This window comes from Melopsittacus undulatus, chromosome 8 (assembly GCF_012275295.1).
Source record: "Melopsittacus undulatus isolate bMelUnd1 chromosome 8, bMelUnd1.mat.Z, whole genome shotgun sequence".
In the NCBI taxonomy this organism is placed as follows: domain Eukaryota; kingdom Metazoa; phylum Chordata; class Aves; order Psittaciformes; family Psittaculidae; genus Melopsittacus; species Melopsittacus undulatus.
This window is the reverse complement of record NC_047534.1, coordinates 39,205,666-39,219,705: the sequence shown is the minus strand read 5'-3', so window position 1 is coordinate 39,219,705 and position 14,040 is coordinate 39,205,666. Positions and strand designations below refer to the sequence as shown.

Genomic DNA, 14,040 nt, shown 5'->3' with positions numbered 1-14,040 from the left:
TCTTTGGGTTTGGGCACCACAGCTGGCACTTGCTCTTCTGCAACAGCTCTTTTACGCACCTCAGGGACTTTAAAGATACGGATTTCATTTAGGAATTTAGAAAAAAAAGCCCACTTTAAAGCAGAATAAGCAAATAAAGCACAAGAAACAGAGGTTTATGGTTCTACAATGCAAACATTGATAACAAAGACTTTTTACACAAATTGAAGTAGGATTCTCAAACAGCAAGGACAAAACTTAGAAAGAAGAAAGTCAAGAGCATTTTTAGCATAAATATTAATTATAATCAGGAGTGCATATACCTTTTGCAGTTGGAACCTCCACTTTTACAGGGGGGGCAAGAGGTGCCTTCTCTTCAGGAGCAACCTTCTTGGGCATCTTTGATACTTTAAAGATAGAACCTAATTTCAGTGTTCTTTTGCACAATTTTAAAATAGACAAACCCAGAAGCTTACAAACAGCAGAACAGAAACTTACAAACAAACAAATAATATAGTGACATATAATACAAGACAAACATACTAAAATGTCCCTTACTAATCTCAACTTGTATGAAGACTGTTATCTATTAATGGTAACAGTATATACAAACTGAATACCTTTGGCCGGTGGAGCTGGCACTTTTTTAGGAAGAAGTTCTTTCTCTTCAGGAACAGATTTCTTAAGCACCTCAGGCACTTTAAAGACATTATTTTATGTAAGAATATCATCCGCAAGTAGTATAAGACAACAGAAAACATATACGAACAGAGATAATGAAATAAGAACTTATCTGTAGAATATATTTAAATGTTTTAAAGAAGATGAAAGTGAAAAAAAACAAAAGACACTCGATGTCTGTAGACAGGACTTCTTGAACAAGTCAGATAATTTCAGAGCTGATTTTTTGCTAGGGATTTGGCAGTCACTGAGACATCAATACAGAAAGACATCAGGGACAGAGAACTAATATAAATGACAAGCAAAATAAAATAAATAGACACACTGAATGAGAATAACAACACATTGTTTTTCTAGGTATTAATTTATGTACCTTTTGCTGGAGGAAGCTCCCGTTTCTCAGGAGTAGGTACAGGTATTTTTTCTTTTGAGACAGGTTTCTTAGGAATCTCTGGCTCTTTAAAGATATTATTTTGCAAACACATTTTAAAGTTACTTTCAGAGCATTAAAAGCATAAGAATACATGAAACAAGGTCACAAGCTCCCCCAAAAGATCATTAAAACTTACATACAACTTCGAGCAAGATACAAAGATTAAATTTAAGGAATCCAAAAGATCTCATGAGAGGCTTCCAAGAAAAGATCATGTACCTTTTGCTGGTATGGTTTCTTCTGTAATAGTTTCCTCTTCTTCCTCAGGAACCATTTCTTCAGGCACAACTTTTTTTGCCACCTCAGGCACTTTAAGGATATTATTTTAAGAACTTTACTTTCACAACATCACAAAGAAAAATTAATAACATAAACCACAAGAACACCAAGTTTAAAGTAACAAAAGTAATAAAAATAAAGGAAACTATTAGTTACTTTTCACTCCATTAAAGCAGGAAAGTACAACTAGGCTTTTAGGATTATGAGGATTGGCTCTTTTGCCCAATTCTTAATTACAGAGTGTTATTGAAAATGAAAAATATTAGAAAGATATGCTACCAAAAAAAAAAGGTGTAGAGCATCTAAATTTTCACCTAAAAAATGCCTATTGTGTACTTCACAATTCTTTTCTATAAAACTCGCTGCTGAAGTAGTATTTGCTCAGCACCAAACAGTAGGCTCTGCAATAGTCTATCTCTACTCTGAATTTCAAATCCAGGGCATACTTTCTGGCTATTCATATTGTCAGTTGTGATTTTATTTTATTTTTATATAAGTTTAGATAAAGGCTTGTTATTTTAGCCTACTCTCAAGGTACATATTCAGAATTATCTCCCTGAATGGATAAATTTCCAGGTAAATGCATAATAATAAAGAATTATTATTCCAGGTATTTTGTTTAAATAAAATGTAAATTAATGTAAATATTTTTTCTGGATTATGATATCATAATAAATTATTTCATTCACAGCAGTCACTTGAAATGGAAAACAAGGCTTGATTCTCAGCCCACTGAAGTCAATAACAAAATAGATGACAAACCCCTGCCTGAGACTTAGCACTGCTCACTACAGGGGAGCAGCAGGGTGCTAGAACCAAAGATCTGACTTTACATGAGTATAAATTAATCTTTATAATGAGGTTCAGCTGAAATACCAACATGTAAGAGAGAGAAATACTCTGCATACACAGCACTGTGATATACCTTTAGCTGGTGGAATTTTCTTTGCTTTAGGAACTGCAACAGGTACTTTTTCTTCTGGGGCAGCTCTCTTGGGCACCTCTGGCACTTTAAAGATATTGTTTTGATAAGAGATTTTTGATTACTTTTAAAGCATGAAAACTACTAAAACCATGGAACAAAGTCACAAAGACCAATAAGAAGAAAACTCCCCTCAGAAAGATAATTAAGACTTATAACCACCTTAAAACAAACAATAGAGATGAAGATCTTTTAATGAACTGGACAAGAAAGAATGGTGTACCTTTTGCTGGTATCTCTGGAACAGCTTCCTCTTCCTCCTCTTCAGGAACAAAAATAGTTTCTTCTTCAGGAGGAGTTCTTGCTATTTCTGGTACTTCAAGAGAGTATTTAATTGTAGAAAACTTAGGTGCAACATCAGAAACTGAGAGGCAACATACACAGAAGCTAGAGTGTGAAGTAAAATGTGCAAGTACATTTGCCACGAACTGCTATGATACTTTGAATTCTAACAACAAACAAACAGAAACAATAAGAAGCATCATCCATATGTTCAGATATAAGAAAAGATACCTTTGGCTGGTGCAGGTTCTGGCTTTTTACGTACAAGGATAGGTACTTTCTTTTCTGGAACTTTCTTGGGCACTTCAGGCACTTTAAAGACATTTTTGTTGAAGAAATTAATTTCAATGTTACATAAAACATAAAACACGATAACTGAATAACTGATATTAAAACAACTACACAAATATGGTGAACTTAATTATGTATAAATGATAACATTGATTTTTATCCACAGATTTATGCACAGATGTAAACTTACAAACATACAGACTACAGAACTACAAACTGGCATTATAAGGCTAAGGGGGAAGTCTGTTTAGTTACATCATTTATCTTTTGAGGCATCTGGTTGTGAATCAGAAAGTTTAAATAATTTAGATATAAAAGATCCAAACGACAGACATGATACAAGACACAGAAATTTTCAAAGTGTACAGTAAGCACAGCACCCATGACTAACAGAAACGGCCACAATACATTGTCCTGATCATAGATACATCTGTGAGTTAGTCAAACACACTAGGACAATGAGTGGTATTGTTACTTGCAGTCTTCTAAAGCTGAAGAAGCTAAACTATAATTATGCAGTTGAACCACAGGCTGGTGTACCTTTAGCTGGTGGAGGTTCCTCCACTATTTTAGGCCCTGGGACAAGTATCTTCTCTTCTGGCACAGGTTTCTTTGGTACTTCAGGCGCTTTAAAAATATTATTGTAGTTTAAGAATTTCCCTTTTGAACCATAAGGTAAAGAACAACTATATGAATTGATAAAGAGGAGTGATAAAGAACTGTCAAGAACAGAAAACTATTCACACTGTATCATATTAAAAAGGAAGGATGAACAAAGACTGATTTTTATATTTTTTTTTAACACAGTCAAAAGCTGATATACCTTTGGCTGGTGGAACTTCCTTCTTTTTTGGTACAGGAACAGGAACCTTCTCTTCTGGCACAGGTTTCTTAGCCACTTCTGGAACTTAGCAAGATGTTATAAATTGAGATTGACATAAGAATCTAAACCACCGTGACATATACATAAGTGACACCAAACAACTAAACACAAATACAAAGAACCACAATTCTTAAGAGCAACAATCCTTCTAGTATCCTAGTGCTTAACACAAGTGAGAAAATAAATAAACTGGAAGAACTTTCTGATCACAGCTAATTACAAGTTCATCTACCTTTAATTGGGGGAGCTTCCTTCTTTGGCACTTGGACTTTCTTTTCAGGTACAGATTTCTTTGGCACCTCAGGCACTTCAAAAACATTATTTTGGTTAAAAAAATAAGCCACGAGTTATTCAAAACAAAAATTAAACTAAAAAGTCAACAGGATAAATATTTAATATACAGAGCCCCCTCCAAAAAGAAAAGAAAAAAAGAAATTATTAAGTAAGACATCTGAAAAATACTGTGAATTATATATTCAGAGGATGTCTGCTAAGATAAGTAGATGTCTGCTAAGATAAGTAAATGTTTGCTAAGATAAGTAAATGATTTATACCTTTTGCTGGAGGAACTTCTTTTTTCTTCAGAATAGGTATTTTTTCCTCTGGAACAGGCTTTTTGGGAACCTCAGGCACTTGAAAGATACCATGAATGTTTTAGGTATTTACTTCTAAACCAACAGGAACATAAAGTGCAAACAAGCATCACAAATACACACTCAAAACACACAGCAATGATTTAACATGGTTTGATCATGAAGACAAAATAAAATCAGAAACAGGTTCTACTAACTGCTATTATGTCCATTCTCCCTGCTCAGTCATTGAGGCCATGAATAAAAATGTTTTTAACTTATTTGCTGATCAAAAGATTGAGTTAAGACATAGTTTGTCTTTTTAGAACAAGCTATTAAAGAAGATGAGGAAGTGCCATGGTGGGGAAATGCAAAACCACAGTTTTATTTTTCCTCCAATTTTTGGATGTTTATTACAAACACTGTAATAAACAACTACTTAATTGCTGTATTAGGTATTTAGTGGATTTACTACTTCTACTTACTTCCCCTAGAGCTATGACACTAACTTTTATCAACCATGAAATAGGTTTCCTGATCATGTTGGATAAGCTAATTTTGTATATGTGTTGAAACTACTGATTACATTTTCTTTCTTAGAAATTTCCAAGTGCTTTCTACATGTAAAAAGCAAACACATCAAAATTTTCAGCTGGTTTACTTCAAACACAGAACTATGGACACATTATAAGTACCTATTGGTTTATACCACGATTTGCTGGGTAATGGCAATATTTAAGTGGTTTACTTGAATGTAAAAGATGAAAATCCCACTTCTGCTGAAATCAACAGATTTTCCCTTTAACTGCAGTGATGCAAAGTTTCACCTAAAATGTACCTTAAACTTTTTGTGTTCCAAAACCAAGAAACTTTCACAGAAGCCTGATGCTGACAGGAGACTAACCCCACTTGCTCTGAACTAACCCTAATCTTCTTGTTCAAGATTAACCTGGCTTTTGCAGTGCACAGCCTGATCTTTACTAAGAAAAATATGCTAATAGATATGATAAAATTCTACTGCAAACAATAATAAATATAACTTTAGCATACCTGAATTAGTAAAAAAAAAATCTGAACTTCTTTTTGGGGAAGACAGACTATGGAATATTTGGAATCAAAACTTGAAAATATACAACTTTACATACTCTTAGATGATTATGTGATTTGGGGAAATCTGAAATCTTTGTATTACAGTGTAGAAAGATTTTATCTTTGTGATACAGTTGTCCTCTCTAAGTAGTGAATAGTATGTTCATCCTCTACTAACAATGTTAAAAATTTACACCAGAACCATATAAAATTCATCCTAATGAAAACACCTAAACCTAGGATTATTTAAATATGGCAATTCAATAAGACTTATCTTTGCTGTCCCTGAAAATATATTATTCCCTTCAAGAAATAAATAACCAGCAACTATATGGTTTTTGAAGAGGAAGTCAATGTGGTTTTTGTTTGTAAATCACATATATTCAATTACCCTACCTGTTTTCTAGATAAACATTTTTTTTTGTCTGTGATTGCAGAATTCTTATATCCATATTTAAGTATTTCAAGCACAGTCTGATAGCAAAACTGGGCTCCAGAAGAGGATGAAATAAAGCTCAGTTAAATTTTCTTCATTGTTATACAGACTTCATGTGAAAGAGAAATGAACATGTATGACATGGAACATTTAAATTTATAGAGATAGTAGTAAAGAATAGACATACAGCCATTACACGTTTTCTATACTATATACTAATCATTAAACATCTTGAAAAAAGGCACATTGTAAAGCATACAGGAACATAGTAAACCAAAACTTTGGTGTACTAACAGAATTAAAAAATACTACTTTTTCCTCACAGAAATCCTAAAATTAAAGTGTACCTCTAACTGGTAGCTGAGCCTCCTCTTCATACTGGGGAATTTCTGGCTCTTCCCCCTCATACTCCTCTTCATAATAAGCAGCTTTTTCTTCATAATGTGTGACTTCTTCGTCTTCATATTGAGGAACTTCTTCATACTGAGGAACTTCCTCCTCATAATGACTAACTTCTTCATAATGGCGGACTTCCTCCTTGTAATGGATTACTTCCTTCTCATATCTGGTGACTTCTTCCTCTTCATATTTTGGAATTTCTTCTTCCTCTTCATACTGAGGAACTTCCACATACACTTTTTCTTTTCGAACAACTGTCTTGCGTACTTCAGGCACTTAAAAAGATATTAAGTTAGAAAATCTTAAAATTTAGCACATAAATCTTACTAATAATAAGGATCACAAGGCATTGCCAAATAATTAAATCACAGGAAGAACATTCCATAGAAAACAAATCAGTATTCACTGTACGTGGAACATACAAGACACAAAAAATCACATTTATAACATATTTCAATTCTCTATCCAGTATACCTTTGGCTGGTAGTCTTGCCAGTTTTTTAGGAGGATAAGTTCTTTCTTCTATGATAGCCTTCTCTGGTACATCAGGCACTTAAAAGATACAGTATATTTACATTTAAGAATTGTTAAAAATGTTGTTTAAAAGCAAAAATATTCTTGCCAAGAGGCAAAGAAACATGTCCTACAAATATTATATGGCTTATATGCAAAAGACACATGCACTTATTGACACTGGACATTATAATTATAGAAGGCATTACGCTGCTTTTCAATTAAATAACAGCAAACTTTTCAAGATCCCAGTATGAAGAGCTGATTTGATTCCTGCTTCATCCATTGCTGCCAGCAGTGAAGTTAGACTTGCTGAAGGACAGAACTCAAAATTCAAATTCATCAATCAAATTACAAAATCATTAAATCCCATGTTCTCTGTGACAGCCCCTCTCCACAGCAGTGACACTTTGCACTACCTCAGTAATAGCTCAAGAGTGCTGAATCACTACTAACAAAAGATCTGTACAGTAAACTGGAGATGAAGATGAGAGAGCACATAGAGAAAACCTTAGGAGTGGCTACCAGTAAGTAAAAGCTCTGGTCTAACTAAAGACAAAAGAATTGCTTGCTGAGTAAGGTGTTTTTCCTCTTCTGTTGATTGCTTTACAAAGTGCCTTGCTTGTTCAGGCATAGCAAGGAGCCATGCCCTATAAGAGCAGAAAAATTTCCAAAAGATTAAGGTGTGAATATGTTTAGCTTTTATTCAGGAAAGAATGGACACTATGTTTAAGCAACTTGTTATCTTTTTCAGAACAGCAGTGCATGGATCTTGTCTTCTGAGGAGTCGTCTTGGGAAAATTTTGCTCAGTATAACTGGGAACTGCACAGAAAATGACTCTATTTTGATCTTCTCAAGAGAGAGAATCCATTCTGTGACAGATTTGAGAATTTCAACAACCTTTCTTCACAATAAGTTACATGAGTATAGATGAGTGGCTACCACAAATCTCAATGCTTGCAAAGTGGGTGTTATTTTTGGGGGTAATGTGAAGACTGACCAGCTCTTCGAATATTTTCCAGCAGAGCCCTGCTTTATATTTAAGTGTCAGATACACTTGTATTTGAAATCTTAAACTATACCTGATAGGATCTGGTATCTTTGGCTGAATTGATTACAAAAACTGCATTGTACATGCATGTCCTCTTTGCCAGGAAGATCAGGTTACTTTGTATTCTTTTGTCCTAGCTACAGCACTTCTGTTTGGTATTCCATGGGAGAACTGTTGCATTTAATGTCTCTCTGCTTTGAACTTTTCCAGACCAGCTGGCATATTAACTCTGTTACAGAAAGCCAGCCAAAGACCCTCTTCCATCATTTGCTTACTACTCATGATCTGCCTGTTCTGCATAATTCTCCAACAGACAAACAGATTATTTAACTTCACACTGATGTGATTGTATTAATCTTTCATTATATGAATATGATAGTGTTTTTTATCAACAGCAGCAGGTCTGAAAGTAGTAAGTACGAGGCATCTTGTGGGTCATTTTCCACAACTGAATAAATTCCCTCCAAAAGTGATAAAGCAATGAATTTTCTTTAAAAGCTATGGACTTTGTTCAAAGCCCTTAAGCTGGCAAATCCAATATATGGTATGGTGCTAAGTGTCACAGACAGTCAAGCAACAGCAGGGGTAAAGGTTTTTCCTTTGACTTTCAGATTTAGGTGAATTGATGTCATGGAACACGAAAGGACAGGGGTTCTTTTCAGGAGAGAAAAAGACTGCCCTGTTTACCCTCAGAGGTCAGACAGGTGAGAAGATTTGCAAAGTGGGACATAGTGAAATGGTTGGTCTTCCACTATGGCAACAGTAAGCCAGGAGGAAAGATTTAAGCTGCTTGTGAGAATGGAATACTGTTCTGCGGTATACAAACGACTTTCAGGATAAACTGGTGATCTGCACAGGACATGAAATTGTGGTTTGTTTTCTTTTGTTTAGTATTTTTTGTGTATGTCTTAGTGTTTTGTTGTTTTGCTTGGTTTTTTAAGTAGATAACAAGATGTAAATTTGGACATAGAATCTTTTTAGTCCATTCATACCTGTGTATGAGATCTCTTTTTCCGTGTGAAGAGAAATGGATACTTCCTCTGACATAGCCCAGTGTTCTTCTTCTGTTAGTACTTCAAAGACAGAATCTAGCATTAATATTTTTCTCTGGATTATTATAATGTACAATAACAAATATCCCATTTAGGGGTTCTTAGAAAACTTATTATTTTCTGACACCTTCCAAAACCTGAGTAATTGGAAAAAATATGCATCTAGTGTCTCTCAGACTCTGCTAATGTTCCCTTGAGACTATGGTGGGACACAGTGGTGGATTTGCCAGTGTCAGATTAACTGTTGGACTTGGTGACCTTAAGGGTATTTTCCAACCTAAATGGTTCTATGAATCTACCATTAGAACTTCAAGAAAGGTGCCAGACCAGCAGATTTGAAGCTTTAGTGGTATTGCATCAGGACAGTCTGTTCATAGGATAATCCATGGGTAGGAGTACCTTCTGGTGGTGGAGACACTTTTCTTTTTGGAACAGCAATAGAAACTCTTTCTTCTCTGGCAAGTTTCTTTGGTTCTTCTGGCACTTTAAAGATAATAATTGTAAGAATTATAAAGTTTTTTAAAAATGACACACTCTCTGAAGTTCATAAAAAAGAATTATGGACAAACAATTATGGGAAAACAGTACACTTGTAATGAACACAACTAACACCAGCTGTACAGATGTAAAGACACATAAATTAACAGAGAAAATCACAGAGGAAGCTTTAATGCACAGTAGGTAGATATGCTTTATGTATTTTGAAGATACCTTTTTTGGGGGAGCAGAGGTTAGGAATAAATTCTGCAGATAAATTAGACACTTTGAAACACTGCAATTTGAGTAACACAAATAAAATTTAACATTAAAATAATATCTACTAAAATAATACATATAATATTAGAGGAATAGATATATAGACACAACCACATCAAAACCAAACAACATATTCACACATCAGGAATTAAGATGGAATGATTAAGATGAAAGTAAGATGAAAATAATTTGCCTCCTGCCTCTTTAGAAACATAATTAAGCCACAGGATACCACATTTATAGGATACATAACAAAATCACTTCTCAAACACAAGGAAATCATAGAACCAGAGGAAATATTTGTAAGTTTGAAACCCTTCACTGAATATTGACAATGTTATAAAACATTAATATTTTTTTAATCTAAATGCATTCATAATTATTTAACTTCTTCACTGAGTAAATGTGTTGACTCAGCTTTCTAAAGCACTTCAGCAGCCAAAGTAATCAATGAAGTTAAATAGTGCCAGAAAATTAAAGGAATGAAGGCATGTGGCTGTTCTCTGTCACCTTCTGCATTTTTTGCAGGGGAGAAGATAAAGGTCCTTTCCATTTGTAATCAAGTCAGGAAAGACTGGGATTTGATTAACCAGAAACATAGTGTGTATGGACATCTGATATTTGGAAGCCTTCTGTGCTTTCAAACAAACTTGTGTACCTTTTGCTGGTGGACCTGCCACTTTCTGTGAAATTGGAACAGGTACTTTCTCTTCTGGCACAGGCTTCTTGGGCACTGCTGACATTTTGTTAAGAAAAGAAAAAAAGAATATTTAAAATGATTTTGAATTAATCACAGTTTATTAATATGATCAGATGACAAAACACAAATACAGGGACTTGATTTTTTTCAAGTCAAATAAAAAAAGACAGCAAACACTGAACATTACAGCTTGTGTTAAGCAATTAGATATTATAAATATGAATCAGTATTCTTGAAACAAGTATTCTATTGTGTAGCTCTGAAAAAAGATATACCTCTTTTTGGTGGAGCCTCTTTTTTAGCAACTGCGACTTTTTCTTCTGTGATAATTTTCCTGTGTACTTCCGTCACTTGAAAACAATAAGTGCAAGCATATTTAACTGCAATATTTGAAGTATTTTTCTACTTAATCTGATCTTTTTAAAAAGAAAATGCTAAGTAAACCTCAACAACAATGTCAGACACTGAAGACTGTATTTTACAGTCTTAGTGCAAAAGAAGTCAAAAGAAAGGGTAGATCCAGACATAAGTTACAGATATTAACAAACACAAATTTACTTAAGTAAAATGACGAAACAGAAATGCTGCAAGGCCAAACAGTAAGTTTTCCATGATAATAATATTCTCAGTTTGTTTACCTTTTGTTGATGGATGTTCTTCTATCTCAGAAGTGGGCACCTGTTCTTCTGCAGGTTCTTAAAAAAGATTGTGCAACTTTAGAATACTTGATTGATTTCACAAACAGGAATAAAATAAAAGATGAAGTAACATATAAATCCCATCAAGATGACACAGACCATAGACCACATTGTAGACAAATGGACATAAGTACATGTTTAATGCTGAAGAAATTTGATATGAAAAATATATTTTTTCTCAACATGCATACATGTTAAAGATGTAATTCATGGGACAAAAAAAGCGCTTTTTGCAACAGGAAAAAAACATTGGTATACCTCTTGGCAGTGGAGCCTCCATTTTTTTAGGCACAGGGACAGGTACTTTCTCTTTAGGAACTACTTTCTTATGAACTTCAGGAACTTTAGAAAAATGAGTAAGATAAGAAGGAAGATAAGAAAGAATATTAAGATGCAATATTTCCCATTGCTTACTATATCACAACTTGCTTTACTGAGTTAACACAAACAATACTTGTCACAGTACAAGATGGAATTTGAGACAGCCATTCATCTCTGTAAGCACGCACCACCCATGTCAACATGTAGAAACAAGACAGTAAAACAAACATATTTTCCTTGAAGATACATCACCCAGATGAGGAATTGATTCGTACCTTTAACTCCTGGAGCTTCCCTGGGGGCAGCTGGAACTTTCGGTTCAGGGACAACTCTCTTGTGCTTCTCAGGCACTTTAAGAGATTACAGTACATGGATTTACAAAGAGTAGTAAAACTAGAACAATCACACATTTCCGTAATACAAAAACCACAAATGGAGACAAACACGCTGTGGCAACATAACACTCAGAATGATGAAACAACCAACATTTTGTAATGAAAAGAATGTATACCTTTAGTGGGCGGGACTTCCTTTCTTTTAGGAACAGTTACCCTCTCCTCTATGTAGTAAGACTCTTCTTCAGTCACTTTAAAAGAGTAAAGTTAAAAATACTTGAGTTTAAGACCTATTACTGTCTTTATGGCCCTTTAAAGCAACAAAATATTTGTAAGACAAGAATAAGCAGTGTGCTTTGCTAACAGACAACTCTGCTATTACAAAATCTACATTCAAACCGTCCTGCTCCCTCTGGAGGCAAAGGAAAAACTCCACGCAGCTTAAATGGAACTGAGATTGAGCTGCTATCTTGTATTTCTGTAGCATCTGAAAATGCTCAATATTTGAAGTGCTGGATCAGCACTTTCCATTCTTCTCTCCACTAGTTCACAAGTGTTATAATCTGCCCACTCTCAGAAAACCTCTCTCCCAAATATCAAGAAAATTCCTTGACTAAAGCCACTCCTTGAAAATATTTTCCATGGTGTCATTTGACTCAATGGAAATTGAGTCAATCAATGTATGTTACTGTCCTTCATACCATTATGATACCACCAATAAACTCCCGTGTGAAAACAATATAGTAATTTTATGATTAAATGGTCTCAGGAACCAAAGAGCACCATGATATTCTGAAGGACTTTTACTTCATCCAAGCAACCTGGTGGAAGAGGAACTTCTAACAGAGAACTTTTGTAAAAACAAAAAATAAAATAACCAAATTAAAACAAAAAAACACACAAAAAAAAGCAACAAAATGGGGGGAAAAAGGGCTGATAATTCTCAACATCCAAGAGATACCTCATTATTTTCACTGTATCAATAGAGGATTAATTACTAGACTTTCAAAAGCAAAATAGAAATTGTAGGCATTCTTAGCATTAAAGTTTATAAGATACGAAACATTTACATAGTTGTTATTTTTTGTTTATGAATAGACATTAATCCACAGTATATTTGGTACAAACCAAAATTTTTTTTTTTTTTTTGCTTTTGCCTAGCATTCTTGAACTGTGGTCATACCTTCAGAAACCTCTTCTCTGTGAATGGAAATAGATACTTCCTCCATTTCTTCTTCAGACCATTCTTCAACTGTTGGTTCTTTAAAGAAAATTACTTATTTTAGTATTTTTGGTGGGTGGATGGATGGATCAATTGATGGATCAATGAATGGAGAAGATTAAGACCAATTCTTAAAAGTTCTATATGGCAATGACAGATTTGCATACAATACAGAAAGTGTTATGCACAGATTTGATCTAAATGGTGTGTTTTCCTGATGCCCCTATTGTGTGCAGTTGCATCTCTCAAATATCCTTCACTGGTCAATTGTCAGTCCATCAGAATACCTCAGCTCCCCCAGCTTCCCCATCACAACAGCTGAGAGAAGGGGGGAACAACAGTCGAAGAATTCAAAGTTGCTCCTTGATCTGGCTATGTGAAAGTAAGAAGAGGAACAAGACGATAAAGGTATGTCAATATTTGAAAGGAAAGTCTGGCATCTGCCTTTCAACAATGGTGACTGTATCAGGAAAACATCAACTTGTTCTGGGGTAAAACACTGATTTGCAGGGGACAAACAGAAATTAACAGTGCACATACACATCTGAACTTATTTTTGCATGTTCATATTTTTGATATCTTCCATATCTGCTTTTAAAAACTCACTTATGCTTTTTTAATAGAGTATGCAAATTGTCTCACCTGGCTAGCTATTAATAGGATATAAAAAAGGCCAAAATATTGATTTCAGCTATGCTGAAGGAGATATATTTTGGAATTATACTAGCTTAAAACAGTTGAACTCAACCTTCCCTGGGTATGAGAATGCAAGCTAAAAGAGCTGGTGAGAAGCTAACATTGGAGAGAAAAATAGTATTGTTATCTGCAGGGCTACAGAGAGCTTTGTAGGGAGCAAGACAAATGGATGGTTACAATCCTAAATGGCAGAGTCTGAACTCAACACTACATCCTTATTTCTTCTTACGATTTCATGAGAACCTGATCCCAAGATCACTGTTCAGTACTAGAGTTTCAATTTGTGTCAATGTGGTGGGATTGTGGCATTCAAGACTGATATGGTAAAAGACATTCAGGAAGCTCTTAACTACTTGCAAATCTGTAAAATGTTCATCACAAAACTTATA

The 14,040-nt window shown here is 34.5% G+C and overlaps 1 protein-coding gene across 1 annotated transcript in view; it reads right to left on the bottom strand.

Annotated features, from left to right (window-relative positions):
* Positions 1-14,040, bottom strand: part of TTN (titin) — a 246,511-nt gene that overhangs the window by 137,415 nt on the left and 95,056 nt on the right. Inside the window, exon 110 of the mRNA XM_034065601.1 lies at positions 2,868-2,948. Within this exon, the coding sequence (XP_033921492.1) occupies positions 2,868-2,948 (81 nt within the window). The remainder of the gene's footprint in view (positions 1-2,867; positions 2,949-14,040) is intronic.